The sequence below is a fragment of the Jaculus jaculus genome, chromosome 9 (genome assembly GCF_020740685.1).
Source record: "Jaculus jaculus isolate mJacJac1 chromosome 9, mJacJac1.mat.Y.cur, whole genome shotgun sequence".
Lineage (NCBI taxonomy): Eukaryota > Metazoa > Chordata > Mammalia > Rodentia > Dipodidae > Jaculus > Jaculus jaculus.
The window spans coordinates 15,977,934-15,994,129 of record NC_059110.1 but is presented as its reverse complement, the minus strand read 5'-3'; the positions used below and the strand labels follow the sequence as shown (position 1 = coordinate 15,994,129).

At 44.4% G+C, this 16,196-nt stretch overlaps 1 protein-coding gene across 1 annotated transcript in view; it reads left to right on the top strand.

The window, feature by feature from the left end:
• Window positions 1-14,082, top strand: part of Ppp1r14c (protein phosphatase 1 regulatory inhibitor subunit 14C) — a 116,529-nt gene extending 102,447 nt beyond the window's left edge. The window contains exon 5 of the mRNA XM_045158480.1: window positions 12,450-14,082. Within this exon, the coding sequence (XP_045014415.1) occupies window positions 12,450-12,524 (75 nt within the window). The 3' untranslated portion in view covers window positions 12,525-14,082. The remainder of the gene's footprint in view (window positions 1-12,449) is intronic.
• The last annotated feature ends 2,114 nt before the right edge of the window (window positions 14,083-16,196 follow it).

Genomic DNA, 16,196 nt, shown 5'->3' with positions numbered 1-16,196 from the left:
CTGGTAGGCCACTCAATAGCTGCATGCTCTCAGAAAAGCCTCTTAATCCCTCTAAGCCCGTTTTACAAGACATTGGTAATGATTTATCAGACAGTATGTGAAATGGCTGGTGTGCCTGGCACATGGACCAGGGATCTTAAATTTTTCAGACTTATAATATCTACCTGTGAAATTTTCACATGACTCCAGGGATAGATGTCTACAGATCATATATTTACTGATACTAAAACATAAAGAAATTAGTTGTAAAGCAATTCTTTATTTTTTAAAAAAGCAAATCTTTGGTATGCATATAATTTAGCATTTGTTAAAGACTGAGGCAAATTTGCATATAAGTTTGGATGTGTTTGTTTGTTTAAAACATTACAATCCAAAGATGTCCCTGCGTCCTGATATGGCCAGCCTGAGGAAGGGTGTAGAAAAGCATTCAAAGCCTTTGTTTTCTAAGACAGCAGAAAACTTTGTGTGTGCAGCAAAAATGCTGCTTTATAACATGTACTAATCTCAAATCCAAGCTGAGGGCTTTCAGTTGGCGATCACTGGCATTGTGCGGTGTGACTGTTTGTTCAGAACCACAGCTGCCTTGGAGGCCCACGAAGCAGCAGGGCCACATGCACCTTAGATTCGTCACGTATTTGATTTTGAATGAATTTTGGTCATCGCACTTTCAGAAACCTTTCACTACTGCCAATATTTTTTTTGTGTGATTCCCTACATTTAGTTAAGTGGCCCCCATATAGGATTGTAACCTATGTGGTTTAAAAAACATTGACCTAGAAGGTGTCTGACCTAAATATGACTCCCAGACATTACTCAGTGCCAGTGAGAACATGGTGCCATGCTAAGCCAGGTGTACAACTCTGTGAGGAAGAATAGGGTTCGGGAATTAATGTATAAAAAAAAAAAGGTGAGCCGGGCATGGTGGTGCACACCTTTAATCCCAGCACTTGGGAGGCAGAGGTCGGAGGATTGCCGTGAGTTCGAGGTCACCCTGAGACTCCATAGTGAATTTCAGGTCAGACTGGGCTAGAGTGAGACCCTACCTCGAAACAAACAAACCAAAAAAAGGGTGAGTGGCTAAATAGCTTTCTTAGGTACAAAATTAGTATAGGCACTGAGGGGCAGGAGTGGCCCAGGGACATTTAGAAAGACATTTTTTTTTCCAAGGTAGGTTCTCACTCTGGTCCAGGCTGACCTGGAATTCAATCTGTGGTCTCAAGGTGGCCTCAAACTCACGGCGATCCTCGTACCTCTACCTCCCGAGTGCTGGGATTAAAGGTGTGCACCGCCACGCCCGGTTAGAAAGACATTTATTGAAGACGGGAGGGAGGCTGGTTTGGTGGAGAAAAAGGCAGGAACTTCGCTTTGGTGATACATTCACGTGCTCAGAGGAGTCAGGAAGAAAGCGCAGGGACGGGTGATGGAGGTGGTAGTGGACGTGTGTGTGTGTGTGTGTGTGTGTGTGTGTGTGTGTGTGTGTCTGCGCACGCGCATGTGGTGCATTCGTGCACACTCGTTAGATTTGTGCATGCTGGTTGGGAAACGCTGCTAAAGGAATGTTTTCGCATTCACTTCAAACTCTTCATGAAATGAAGAGCACACTCCACTCCCTGGCATGCCCTGGAGAGGGGAAGTTGCTGGACCCAAGTGGCCTTAGAGTGGCCGGTTTGGTGGCGGCGTGTTGCTTAGGCGGTGGAAGAAGCAAATGGTGGGAAACCGAGAGAGCAGGTGTGAGGGTCTACGCAGGCACAGAGAGGCTGGCGTGGTCTTCTCCACCCTGAAGGCCTTGGTGCCCGCTGGGGTAAAGCCACAGCCACACAGCAACAGTGGCTCAGCCAGGGTCGCTGATGGCTGATGGTCATGCACTGACCTGAACACTCGGGGTCTCTTTTTCTGGGAGTCCCACAGCATACTTCTCATCTGTCCTCACTGTCAAAACTTTCCCACAGGTGAAGATTGCCATGTTGGCATTAGCAAGGAAAGGCAAGAAAGCACCCACCAGGGACATAAGCAAGAGAAAGTTGAAGCCTTTTATTAAAAATTTTTTTTTGGTTTATTTTTATTTATTTATTTGAGAGCGACAGACAGAGAAAGAGGCAGAGAGAGAGAGAGAGAGAGAGAATGGGCACTCCAGGGTTTCCAGCCACTGCAAACGAACTCCAGATGCTGCACCCCCTTGTGCATCTGGCTAATGTGGGTCCTGGGGAATTGAGCCTCGAACCGGGGTCCTTAGGCTTCATAGGCAAGCGCTTAACTGCTAAGCCATCTCTCCAGCCCGAAGCCTCTTTTTTAGAAACCACTTGCAGGATAAACAATCCGCTCCTGTGATACCATGAATCCCCAAGGAGAGCGCAGTTCACAGCTAGTTGCTTCTGATGGGCCCCCATCTATCAAGACCGTTTTTCAATGTGAGTTTTGTAGGAGCATTCGAGCCACGGCGGACTGGCTGTGTTCTTGAGCTCTGTCTTGAGTCATGGTGATCATTTTATTTATTATTTATTTATTTACTTTTTTTGTTTTTTTGAGGTAGGGTCTCACTCTAGCCCAGGCTGACCTGGAACTCGCTATGTAGTCTCAGGGTGGCCTCGAACTCATGGCGATCCTCCTACCTCTGCCTCCCGAGTGGTGGGATTAAAGGCATGCGCCACCACGCCCAGCAATGGTGATCATTTTAGATAGACTCTGTATCTGTGACAGAATCCTCCAGAAAGTATCTTAAGAAAGGAAGGATTTCTTTTGCTCACAGCTTTAGAAGTTTCCATCCCTGGTGCTCAGCTTTGAAATCATGGCAGGACAAGCTTGGCTGCCAAGAAGGGGAGAAAGGGAGAGAGGGAGAGAAATACAAAGAGAGATAAGGAGAGAGGGAGGGAGAGAGAATGAGCGAGGGGGCGGGGAGAGGGAGGCAAGAAGGGGCCAGCAACAAGATACCTTGTGACCTAATTCCTCCAGCTTGGCCTACCTTGTAAAGTTTCTGTCACTTTCCAAAATAGCATCACCAGCTTTCATACTGTTTTTGCATGTGTGCGTATGTACTTTGTGCAAGTGTGTATACATGTGTTCCTGTGTGTATGGGCACACATGGTGGGGTATATGTGTTTGCATGCATGTGGAGGCCAGAGGTCAGTGTCAGGTGTCTTCCTCACTTGCTCTCCATCTTGGTTTCTTTGTTGTTGTTTTTCAAGGTAGGATCTCACTCTAGCTCAGGCTGACCTGGAATTCACTCTGTAGTCTCAGGGTGGCCTAGAACTCCTATCTCTGCCTCCCCAGTGCTGGGATTAAAGGTGTGCACCACCATGCCCAACCCCATCTTGTTTTTTGAGAGAGGATCTCTTTCTTGAACCCGGAGCTTACCTATTCAGCTAGATTAGCTGGCCAGCAAGCCCTAGGGACCTGTCTTTCTGTACCTCCCTAGCTCTGGGATTACAGGCAGGCACCACCACATCTGGCATTTACATGGGTCCTGGAATCCAAATTCAGGTCATCATGCTTGTGTGAGATGGTAGCTTGAATGCTTGGCTCCATAGAACGAGGTGTTTTATTAAAATTGAGTTTGCAGCTTCAGCCCCGGCAAGCAGACTCCTGCTATGGGAGGGGTGTCACTGGGTGCTGGTCTGATTCCAGCCCATTGGTGTAGGAGAGCAGGTGCGAGCTCTAGAAGTTTCCTGCTGCTGCTTTTGGTGTTTACTAGCTGGTAATGGTTTCTCTCTGCTTGGATTTATTAATGGGAGCCAGCTTCTACCGCCATTGACAGAACTTCCCCTGGATCTGTTAGCCTAAAATAAATCCCCTTTCTCCCATAAACACTGTCTGGTTGGATGTTCATCCCAGCATGGCAAGCACTTTACCCAACTGAGCTGTCTTGCCAATGCCCTAAGCTTTCACTGTATGAACCTTCGGGGGGAGCATTTCATATTCAAACCGTAACAATGATGATAATAGTGACAGTGGCACTTACTATGTTGTAAACATGTTCCCAAGGACACTTCATATAGTGATGTGTTTAATTCTTTTTTAAAAAATATTTTATTTTCAGAGCCAGGCGTAGTGGTGCACGCCTTTAATCCCAGCACTTGGAGGCAGAGGTAGGAGGATCACCATGAGTTCGAGGCCACCCTGAGACTCCATAGTGAATTCCAGGTCAGCCTGGGCTAGAGTGAGATCCTACCTTGAAAAACCAAAAAAAAAAAAAATTATTTTTATGTATTTGACAGAGAAAGAGAGAGTGAGAGAAAGAGAATGGGTGCGCCAGGGCCTCCAGCCACCGCGAATGAATTCCAGACGCATACGCCCCCTTGTGCATCTGGCTTATGAGGGTCCTGGGGAATCGAACCTGGGTCCTTTGGCTTTGCAGGCAAGCACCTTAACTGCTAAGCCATCTCTCCAGCCCTGATGTGTTTAATTCTTATAGCAAACTTGATTGGTAGGTGTCATTGTCATTGCTCCCCATCACAGACGAGGAAAACAGGCATGGAGAACGCAGTTAGTGTGTAAGTGTGTGAATTTTCCTGGGGAGACATGAGCAAAGGTCTGATCACCCCACAAAGGGCACTGACAACAGACGAAAGCAACAGCCCCATCCGAGTGTGGCTGGAGGTTACTCCTAGGAGCATAGGCGAGGGGTTAGTTACAAAAGCATGGGTGACCCAAAGGTGGCTGCATCCCCCAAAAGCCCACCCTGGCATGGGTAGGGATGCAGGAAAGTTGCACCCTGGAGCTTTCTTGCACAGTTTGGAGGCTGCTAAGCTGCTGGGAAAGCCTCTTCTCTCTGGTGGTTGTTACCACTCATAACGTTGGGCGGAGCCTTGTGAGATAAGCATTTGAACCGGCCCATCTGCATCTCGAGTTCCTTTCCTACTACATGGCCGCACTGCTTCTTGCAGATGGTAGACAGGTCATTCCTTTCTGTCCTTTTTCTTTAGTTTATTCTCAATTTAGAACTACTTGGCTTGTAATCCCCGTCCATCACCCTTCTTTGTCTTCTCTCTTCTTTCGAGGTATTCCCACTTCTGTTTTGATATCTTTCTCCACCCCCCTCCATCATCCATAATAGCATGTTGATGGGCCCAATATTGTGCAAGTTTTGTGCAGGTAACTACAGCCACTGTGAGATCATGAAGGCATGGGTCACTTTGGATCTTAAAGATGGCGTTCCGGGGCTGGAGTGATGGCTTAGTGGTTAAGGTGTTTGCCTGCAGAGCCCAGGGACCCAGGCTCAATCCCCCAAGACCCACATAAACCAGATGCAGAAGGGGGCGCACACATCTGGAGCTCATTTGCAGTGACTGGAGGCCCTGCCCCGCCCATTCATTCTCTCTCTCTCTCTCTCCCTCCCTCCCTCCCTCCCTCCCTCTTTCTCTCTGTAAAATAAATAATAAATAAATAAATAAAATATTAAAGACAACGTTTCAAACACTCCTCCCTATCATTTAGCTCTTAAATTCTTTCCACCACCTCTTCTGCAGCCTTTCCAGAGCCTCAGAGGGTGAAATTGAAACGTGACTCCTTTCTTATATGAACAAACACACTGATTTTTTCTAGGCATCTGTTTCAAAGGGTCCTATGGGTGCAGATAGGGTGTCTCTTTGTTTCTTGCATCATCACACACTTCACGGTCTTCAGGACACCAGCTTCAACCTCACTCACAGCAACCTATGAAGTGATTTGGGTGATTTCAGTAGCTGGGCTTTGGTCCCCCTTCCAGGGCTGGCTCAGGAGCCACGGTGAGCTGTAGGGAGCAGATGTTAAGTTGTAACCTGGGGTCTAACATTAAAAATTTTTTTGTTTATTTTTATTTATTTATTTGAGAGTGTCAGATAGAGAGAAAGAGGCAGAGAGAGAGAGCATGGATGTGCCAGGGCCTCCAGCCATTGCAAACGAACTCCATATGTATGCGCCCCCTTGTGTATTTGGCTAATGTGGGTCCTTAGGCTTCACAGGCAAGCACTTAATCACTAAGCTATCTCTCCAGCCCAGTGATCTAAAATTTAAATTCCTACGGCATTTAAGGGAGCATCTGAACAAACGCTGCCAGAGCAGCTAAAAGAAAAAAAAAAAAAAAAAAAAAAACACTTATTTTAAAATATGGCCCAGGGCAAATGTTTGCTTGCCTGTTGAAAATTGTGTCAGTTAGCTGAATTAGTATTTCAACTGTTAGGAAACTAGAATATCCAGATACTAAAAACTGGTGGGGGCTGGTCAGCTAACAAGTTTCTCCTTGGAGGAAGGAGGGAGAGGGTACTGGGTTCTCATTGCAGAGCAGTCACCCTTAAATTCACACAGAACTTCTATCCTTTCAAAGACTCTTAGAGCCATGATGTTCTTTTGTCCCAACACCTCTGAGAGAGGCCCAGTGAAGAGGCAAGCGATAGCTGCCATGGGCTGACCCTCTGCCCAGTGGGCACATGAACATACTTGGCTCTGCCCCTCATGCCGTATTTGATACACCTAGTCTGTGTCTTTCTCCCCAGCTGGCTCAGGAGCCCCTGGAGAAACCAAGCTGCTTCCCTTTTCTATTCTGAGGCTCTATACTTAGGGCATAATTTGCCATGAACTCCACTTAAAGTCAAGTGGAAGCTCAGTCCATATTTATCCAACTCAGTTGGTATCAAGAGGTCTGGATTCAAATATTTGCTTTGTGACCTTGGGCAGGTGACTTGTAATGAAACAGAACATCAGGGCTGGAGAGATGGCTTAGCGGTTAGGGCATTTGCCTGCAAAGCCAAAGGACCCAGGTTCAATTCTCCACGACCCACGTTAGCCAGATGCACAAGGGGGCGTTCGCATCTGGAGTTCGTTTGCAATGGCTGGAGGCCCTGGCGTGCCCATTCTCTTTCTCCCTTTCTCTCCCTCTTTCTCTGTCAAATAAATAAATAAAAATAAATTAAAAAATTAAAAAAAAAAAAGGAAAAGAAATGAGACAAACTGTCACCGATCCAGGGTATACTTCAGTATAGATACCCAGAGTCATGTCAATGGCTATATCATGTGGAATGAGCCTGACCTGGTCTCGGAAGCTAAGCAGGGTCAGGCCTACTTAGTACTTGGATGGGACACCCAGCGCCATCTAAAGTATTACTGATTACAGATCCTTTAAGTTTCCCCCAGAATCATCTGCAATAGGCAGAATCCTGTGAAAATGGTATTGCCCAGTTCCTATGTGGAGAGAATAAGTATAGCTATTTTTAAATGACTAAGCCCAGAACTCAGATATGCAAATTTAATGAATAGTTTAAATAAGTCTTTATGCATGAAATAGCACACATAGTAAGATACAGGTTTATACATTATATTGTTATAAAATTAAAATGAATTTCTCACTATTATCAACAAATCATAAGCATTTAAACTTTTTAAATCTCTGAGATTTACCTATATCCATTTTTTTTTTTTTTGGAAAGTTGAATTTGATTTCAGTTTCCAAATCATCCTTGCCTTGAAGGAAATGGTCTGTGCTATATGAGGCATGGTTTCCTTATGTGATGCTAATCTTTTTACTTTGTGCAAATGTCATTAAAATCATGTAGAAAAATTACCAAAGTCATTAACAGAGCAAATTACAGGATTTGTGATTTTGATCTTGGATTTTAAAAAAAGAGGAAATTAACCATCACACGCTGAACTCTTCACAGTCATTTGCATAACAAGATTCTCAGGACAACAAATTTGAGATGTTATGCACCAAATGCTACATACTGGTTAGATCACATAGTGGGGAAGAGAGAGAGAGAAGGACAATTAGGCTTTCAAAATGAAAATTGGAGAGAAATAGAGAAAAAAAGATTATTTTATCCAAGAAAATTATTTAAATTAGGTCAGGGTTAGTCAAAAAATTGAAATAGGACCTTTGTTCTACTTCTTTCCAAGGATAGGGGTGCTGGTGACTGGAATATCTGAATTCTGTGACCCAGTTCTAGGCTAGCTCTTTGAAGGGAGCCATCCAGGCTATAGTAATTTCTGCATGAAGTTTCTGGTTGTGCCACTATTTAGAACTTGGAAAATCCAAGAGCCATCCAGGAATCCAGTGCTTGGAAAGTCTTCTAACTCTATGCTGTCTATACAATATAACCATGAACATGGATATTTTAAAAACTTTATATGTTGTGGGGAAAAAAATTCTTTGGATATAATGCTAAATGGAAGAGGCGGATATAGTTGTGGTATGATTTTAATTTAGTAAAAACAATATCTACAGAAGCAAATATGTTAATTAGTGGTCAGTTCTAATGAGTACATTATAGGCATTTTGCATTTTTAAATTTATTTATTTATTTGTGTGTGTTTGCATGTGCGCAGTATGCACCTATATCAGGGTCTCTTGCCACAGCAAACAAATGCCAACTTGATTTTATGTGGGTGGCTGGGGAATTGAACTCAAGCCAGCAGGTTTTGCAAGGAAGCTCTTCTAACCATTGAGCCGTATCTCTAGCCCTTCCATTTTAAAGCATTAAGAAGAAGCACATATTACTTTTATAATAGCAAAGCTACTAAAACCCTAATTGTGGTGATGAGTAAAATGTTATATGCTGGAGCTTGTCTGCAAAGCTTGCTGGCAAACAGTGCGGGGTTATTAAGCCTGAGAGCTTGTGACCAAGGCTTGTGGTTGGCACAGGGCACTGTCTGAGAGCCATATTTTGCAAGGCTATGGAAATAAAGTTTCTCAGTATCTGCTCCCAGTGGGCCTCTGCTTAATTATATCTGTTTCTTTCTTTCTTTTTTTTTTTTTTTAACTGCTTTTTTTGGTTTATTTTTATTTATTTGACAGCAACAGACAGAGAGAGAAAGAGGCAGACTGAGAGACAGAGAGAGAGAAAGAATGGGCACATCAGGGCCTCCAGCCACACTGCAAACAAACTCCAGACGCATGCGCCACCTTGTGCATCTGGCTAACATGGGTCCTGGGGAACCAAGCCTCGAACCAGGGTCCTTAGGCTTCACAGGCAAGCGCTTAACCACTAAGCCATCTCTCCAGCAGCAAATTCTATCTGCTTCTTGCTAGTGGGAGAGTCTGGCTAGCTGTCAGTTTGGGATTAGGATAGAATTTTCAACATTTAAAAAAATGCCCTTAAATATATTTCTGTCCTTTTTTTCCACGTGTATGTCTGGGTATATGTAGCATGTGTGGTGTAGTGTGTGAGTGGGTGTGTCATGCATGCACGTGTGTGTGCAGATGTGCATGCCCCATGCGTGTACTCATGGAGGCCAGAGAAGCACATCCTCCCCTATGGCTAATGTTCCTAGCAGGGCTCACTCCTGTTGCATCATGTGACCACACTGCAGCCTTAGTTCTGATCACACAGCACACTCACTCTGCACCAGGCCATGGAGCAGCAAGAGGAAGCCAGGCGTGGTGTGGCGCACGCCTTTAATCCCAGCACTTGGGAGGCAGAGGTAGGAGGGTCACCATGAATTAGAGGCCACCTGAGACTTCATATAGTGAGTTCCAAGTCAGCCTGGACTCGAGTGAAACCCTACCTTAAAAAACCAAAGAGAGAGAGACAGACAGAGAGAGAGAGAGAGAGAGAGAGAGAAAGAAAGTAGGAAGAGAAAGTAATTATTGCCTAATGAATGTGACCTCTATGGCAGCTAGACATATGAAGATATGAGGCGACATGACAGATTCCTAGGGCACTGAGTGAGAACCATAGTAGGTGACTTCACAGTTTTTGGGTTCCACGTATAGGTCATAAAATCAAATAGGAAGTGGGCTCCCCCAGTATTCCTTTGTGAGAAAAGTAGAATTACCAGAATATAGTGCACACAGTAGGTATCTGTTCTGCAAATTGTAACTTCAGGTAAGTATGGGTGTTAGCTTATAACAAATGTGATTTAGGTTTTTTCTTTTCTTTTGTTTTGTCTGTGGTTTTCAGTTAAAAAAAAAAATCCAAAGATTCTTCATGAGATCTAGAGCAAGAATTCTTTAACTTTTTTCCATTTGTGACCTCTTTCCACCTGAGAAATTCTTATGCAATGCTGGGTATTTACAATAAGCATATAAACCAAACAGCTGCTGCTAATGCATTATAAATAAATTTATTTTTAAATAATTCTTGATATACATATAATTTACCATTTATTTTAAAAGTAGCAAATTTGCATCCTAATGAGATAGGTGTGCTTATTTTTATTTTTATTTATTTATTTATTTATTTTTGAGGTAGCGCCTTGCTCTAGCCCAGACCAACCTGGAATTCACCATGGAGTATCAGCATGGCTTCAGACTCACAGTGATCCTTCTACCTCTGCCTCCTGAATACTGGGATGAAAGGAGTGCACCGCTATGTCCAGCTTTTTTTAATTTATTTATTTATTTATTTATTTTATATAAAGACATAAATCTTTGTAGAAAGTTTGACACTGAAGGACGTAAGGCATCTTTAACTTTTTTTCAGAATGAAATTGCATTCTGATTTTATAATTGTCAATGATAATACCGCTTCACATAAATACAAACCACACAAAGGCAGAAGTAATGGCTGGGGAGACGGCGCAGCAGGTAAGAGCACTCGCTGGCAAGCACGGGGCCGGAGAAGACCTCAGCTTGGTAACAGGCACCTACGTAAAAAGCTGAGCGTGGCCATGCATGCCTGCAGCCCCGATACTGTCGGGAGCAGAGACAGAAACGCTAGGGTTCTGGTCACCCAGTCTGGCTGAAAATCGCTGATCCAGGTTCAGTGAGAACCTCTGGTCAAGGACACAGCACAAGTGAGCAATGGCAGACGACACCTGACATTCTACTCTGGCCTCTGCCTGTGTGCACACAAGACGTGCACGTCGACACACACACACACACACACACACACACACACACACACACACACACGCACGCATACATTCACCATTCACACCCGTAAGCAAAACTAAAAAATGACAGCAGCATGCTCAGGGTCATTTCAGAAACTGTTGAAAATTCTGTCCCGATCCCAAGCGGAAGAATTCACTGAATGATTTTCACAAAACTCAAGTCAGCAACTCACCCAGCAATTTTTAAAATCAAACATTCCAACACAGTACAACCCAAAGCGAATTTGATACTCCCGTGCTGAGGAGCGATGGTAGGAAAATATCAAAAGTCTTTGTTTCCTACCATTAAACGATTTTGTTTTTGTAAGAGAAGAGAACTTCGTTTGAGCAGTACAAACACTGCAGATCCAAACACATATAGAACAGTCTCAATTTTGAGCTGAGGCAACATGTGTTGGTGTTGCATGGTATGATAGCAGAGGTGGTGTGAACAGGGTATGTTACATGTTCAGAACCAACGCAACACTCTAGTGAAGCCATGTGATGTGACATGGGTGGGCACAGCTAGGATACACGTGTGACCTCGAATTAATGTTTGCTTGTATTCCGAAACCTTTTACTGTTGCCAAAATCTTTGTGACCCTCACATTTAGCCACCTGGAGTCACGTGCCGTGGTTTAAGAAGCTGCGTAGGAAGTACCAGTCTCAGTGTGCTTCTGGAACCAACATCTGTTTCACTTGGGAGCTTGTCATGACAGGCATCTTGTCGGGTCCCATATCCAAGTACTGAATCAGACACGCCAGGGTGCGTGCAGCCGTGTGTGGTCTAGCCTTGCTATTCCCCCCTGCAGTTTGGGGACATCACCTGCTACCTAGTTGTAAATCCAGAATCTTAGACCCCAACCTGACCCTAACAATTGTGATTTACAAAATGTGCATATAGTTAGTGAGGACAAGGAAAGCATTACATATGCCTTCGCAGACCACGTACGTGACATCAGTGAGTGAAGGTGACCTGGCTTCCTCTCTAAAAATAACTGACTCCTGCTCCCACAACACAGAAACCACAACCCCATGGGGGATACCTACAACCCCACTGAGAACGATCCCCAGTGGAATGAGGGCAGGGATGAGGGAAAAGAGGATACCAAGACATGATATATCCATACGAAACATCTTGTTAATAATAATAATCAAAGAGAGAAAAAGCGAAAGTAGAGCCAGGGAGAAGACACTGTGATGTGAAGTGTAAACACACTTCATTAAAAACAAAAGAAGGGCTGGAGAGATGGCTTAGCAGTTAAGCGCTTGCCTGTGAGGCCTAAGGATCCCGGTTCGAGGCTCTATTCCCCAGGACCCATGTTAGCCAGATGCACAAGGGGATGCACATGTCTGGAGTTCCTTTGCAGTGGTTGGAAGCCCTGGCACTCCCATTCTTTCCCTCTCTCTCTCTCTCTCTCTCCCTCCCTCCCTCCCTCTCTCTTTTCCTCTCTCCCTCCTTCTCTCTGTCTGTTGCTCTCAAATAACTAAATAAAAATTAAAAAAAAAAACAAAAGAAGTCCCATGTTATACCATTTGGGGTTAACACATCCAACTCAATTCATACGCTGAGATTAACTACCGCTGACATCAATTTCTTTAAGCAGATTTTTTGAGCATAAATGCTAATAGACTGACCCCCTCCTGTTAACTTCTTTGATATTTTTTAGGAATTTATCAAAGAGCTGCTGTCCCGGATCCGAGGCATGAGGAAACTGAGCCCTCCACAGAAGAAGAGCGTATGATTCTGGAACAGGGTGGAATTCTCTCGGCGACAAAGAAAGGGTCGTGGGATCTGGACTTCGCAGAGACTTTTACTAAACAATAGTTGTCCTTACAAACAACTTTTTTTTTTTTTTTTTGCTGTGTGTGTGTGGGGAACCTATTAGACATTTATTCGAACGTGTTTCTTTTTTGTTGTTGTTTCTAAGGGTTTTCATTAGTGTCATATTTTAATGCAAAGATACACTATTTTGGACTACGGTCCAACCAAGGATTATCAAAGCGGATGAATACCTGAGGATGGGCCAAGCCAGGCCAGGCAGTGTTTTCTGCAAAGCACTCCGATGTGCAGGAGCTTACTATGCAGGGAAGATGGTTTTCTTATTACTTTTGGTTAACACATTTATTTTTAAGTTGTATATTTGCCTCAGATGTCAGATTTCTCACTCTTGTATATAACAACCCACCACTAAGTTAAAAATATATTGATGTGAGTTTTTATTTCATATCGGTGGAATAAACTTGTGCTTGTCCCGTGCTGGGAGCTGACAGCACACGTGTTTTCAAGAGGCCACTGGGCGTTGGTTGTGTGAGGGCTGTTGCCCGTCGATGTTCACTTTTGGCACCAAAGTGGAAGAATGGAGGATATCCGTTATTTTGATGAGCCACAGCCATAGACGCGTTGAGTTGGTCAAGGGCTCAAATTATGGACTTTATATTGTTTCATTGGTTGGGATGCTTTGCCAGGTCATGTACTTATTGCCTCATGTGTGGTTTTGGTTTCTTTTTTCTTTTTTTAAGTTTTATGAACCCTTCACTTGAAGAACTAACCTGATTCCTAAAGAAACACCCATACTACCTGTGTGGTGGTTTGCTATGGGAAATGGAAGCACCACGTTAACCATGGACTCTCTGCTTTCAACCAAATATTGTGTATCGTCTCATCCGTGAAAGCAGATGGAGAAGGGGCCTTCTCGGAAGTAGATCTCGGCCCTTTCTGTGCCTGGGGGTCATCAGCCCGGAGCTGTGAGCTGAGCACCATGCAAGTGTACAGAGGGAGAGGCCTCAATGTCTCTCAAGACAGTCTGCCCAGAACCACTTGCCTGAGTCATGGAAGCCCAGTTGCATTTCCATTTTTCTCTCAGAGCTGCATGGTGGGAACTTTGGGGGCTCCTGGCCCTTCTTGTGACCTTGATTTCCATGTGTGGAGCTGGGCCTGATCATCTACCTGACCCCCTCAGTTACTTACCAGCTCTTTGGAGGAGAATTGAAATTCAGATGGGGTACAGGCAGGGTATGAGGTGAGAGTAGAAACCTTTCTTCCTTCTGGGAAGGCCTGGCTGCCTGTCCTCAGAGACCCTGCCTACTGTTAGAAGTCTCCAGATGGCCCTGTCTAAAGACAGGGACCAGGCATTTTATATCAAGGGTGCTTTGAACATATTTTATTTTTTAAAAGAACTATGGTTGTGAATTTTACGTATACTGGCAAGCTTTTGAAAATGTATTTAATTTTGTAATGTTTACCGATGATTTATTTACAAGCTATTTACTCAAATAAATGGAGCTGCTTACAAACCTGTTGACATGTGTGCCGTGCAGAATCTACTAAGATGGGGTTCCATTTGTTGGGGGGGGGTTCTCTATCTATGAGGATACCAAATGTTGTAGTTGCTTTCTCATCACACCCCCCCCAAAAGTAGCTGATAGAAGGAAAGATTCTATTTTGGCTTACAGTCTCGAGGGGAAACTTCATGATGGCAGGGAAAAGCGTGGCATGAGCAGAGACTGGGCATCACCTCTGCCACAGCAGATGGCAAACAGCAGCAGGAGAGGGAGCTGAACTCTAGTAAGGGGGAGCCAGCTATGACACCTCTAAGCCCACCCCCAATAACACACCTGCTCCAGCAAGCCTCCACCTCCCAAATTGCCATCAACTGGTAGCCAAGCATTCCAAACATATGAGTTTGTGAGGGCATCTGGTTCAAACCACTGTACAAAACACCCACATCTCTAGCTTTTCATTTTCCAAGCATTCACAGGCATGGAATCCTGCCCATCTCTTGGGGTGTCTTTCAGATGAGCTGGTAGAAGCCAAGGGACGAGACACATAATTCTCTGGCTGAGAAAGAAACAAGATGAGCAATGTGTGTTCAGGCCTGGCTGGCTTCTATTCCAGAACTCCCCTGGAATATTCCCTTCTCACTCATTTCTTGAAAACTCCTCTTTCTCTTCTGAGAAAAATCTGCAAGAAAGATTTCAGATTAGGGCTGGAGAGATGGCTTAGCAATTAAGGCACTTGCCTGTGAAGCCTAAGGACTCATATGCGACTCTCCAGGCGCCACGTAAGCCAGACACACAGTGATGCAAGCACGCAATGTCACACATGTGCACAAGGTGACTCATGTGTCTGGAGTTTGATTGCAGTAGCTGGAGGCCTGGGTGCACCAATTCTCTCTATCTCTCATTAAAAAAAAAAAAAAAGGTGGGCTGGAGAGATGGCTTAGCAGTTAAGCGCTTGCCTGTGAAGCCTAAGGACCCCGGTTCGAGGCTTGGTTCCCCAGGTCCCACGTTAGCCAGATGCACAAGGGGGCGCACGCGTCTGGAGTTTGTTTGCAGAGGCTGGAAGCCCTGGCGCGCCCATTCTCTCTCTCTCCCTCTATCTGTCTTTCTCTCTGTGTCTGTCGCTCTTAAATAAATAAATGATATCATCATAATAATAAATTTAAAAAATCTTAAAAAAAAAAGGTAAGTCTGTTGGGCTTGCCTCAAAAAAAAAAAAAAAAAAAGAAAGAAAGAAAGAAAGAAAAGAAAGATTTCAGATTAATAGAACATTCCAGTTACAGATAGAATGCAATGCATTGTAGAATCAGAAAAGTCCACGCTCTACAGGATGGTACTAGGCTTGGCCAGCTTGAATTAGGATCTTCAGAGAATTATTTTCTTTGAAAGGCTGTTCATCCCACATGCCCACACTCTGGCCTTCCTTTCTAACCTTGCCCAGTGAGCATCACCAGATGCCCTGAGTATTTTCCATAGAAGTCGGTCAAATCTTTTAGTTCCCACCTTCCCCAACACGTCACCAAGCTTGTCCCCTGCCTGACACCTACCAAATCGGTTTATCTATCTCTGCTCTATTTCTACCCCATGGCCAGAATGCTTAAACACCCATCTCCTTGTCATGCCTTCTGAAAAACTGTGCCTTGCCTCCCCTGCTTCAACTTTCTCTAGTCCCATTGAGTTCTTGGGCTTTCTAGAACATTCCACATGTCTTCTCCTCTAAGGCTTTGTAAAAATCTGTTACCTCAGCCTGGAATATCCTGTCCACCGGCACTCTACCCAGAGGGCTGGGGCACATTCTCTTCTAAGCACTTCACCCGCAGCTCTGTCCCACACCCCATCCATCATAGCACGCACCTGCAATGGTATCGCTCTCCCTCCTGCTTGTGGGTTCCCTCTTAACCTCTAGGATCTTTGAATTTGGAGAGCGAAACTTACCTCAGCATCCAGTCCTATGCCTGGTCCTGAGAGAGATCGGTGCATGTTTGCCAATTAGAGGAATATAATGGGGATTTTTGTTTTGTTTTGTTTTCAGAAAACAGTTTTCTTCTTTGCTAGGATGGTGACTTCTTAGAACTGAATACGCATTTGAATAACCTGTTGACTCTGACGGATTGCATTCTCTAGGTCCAGAGCAG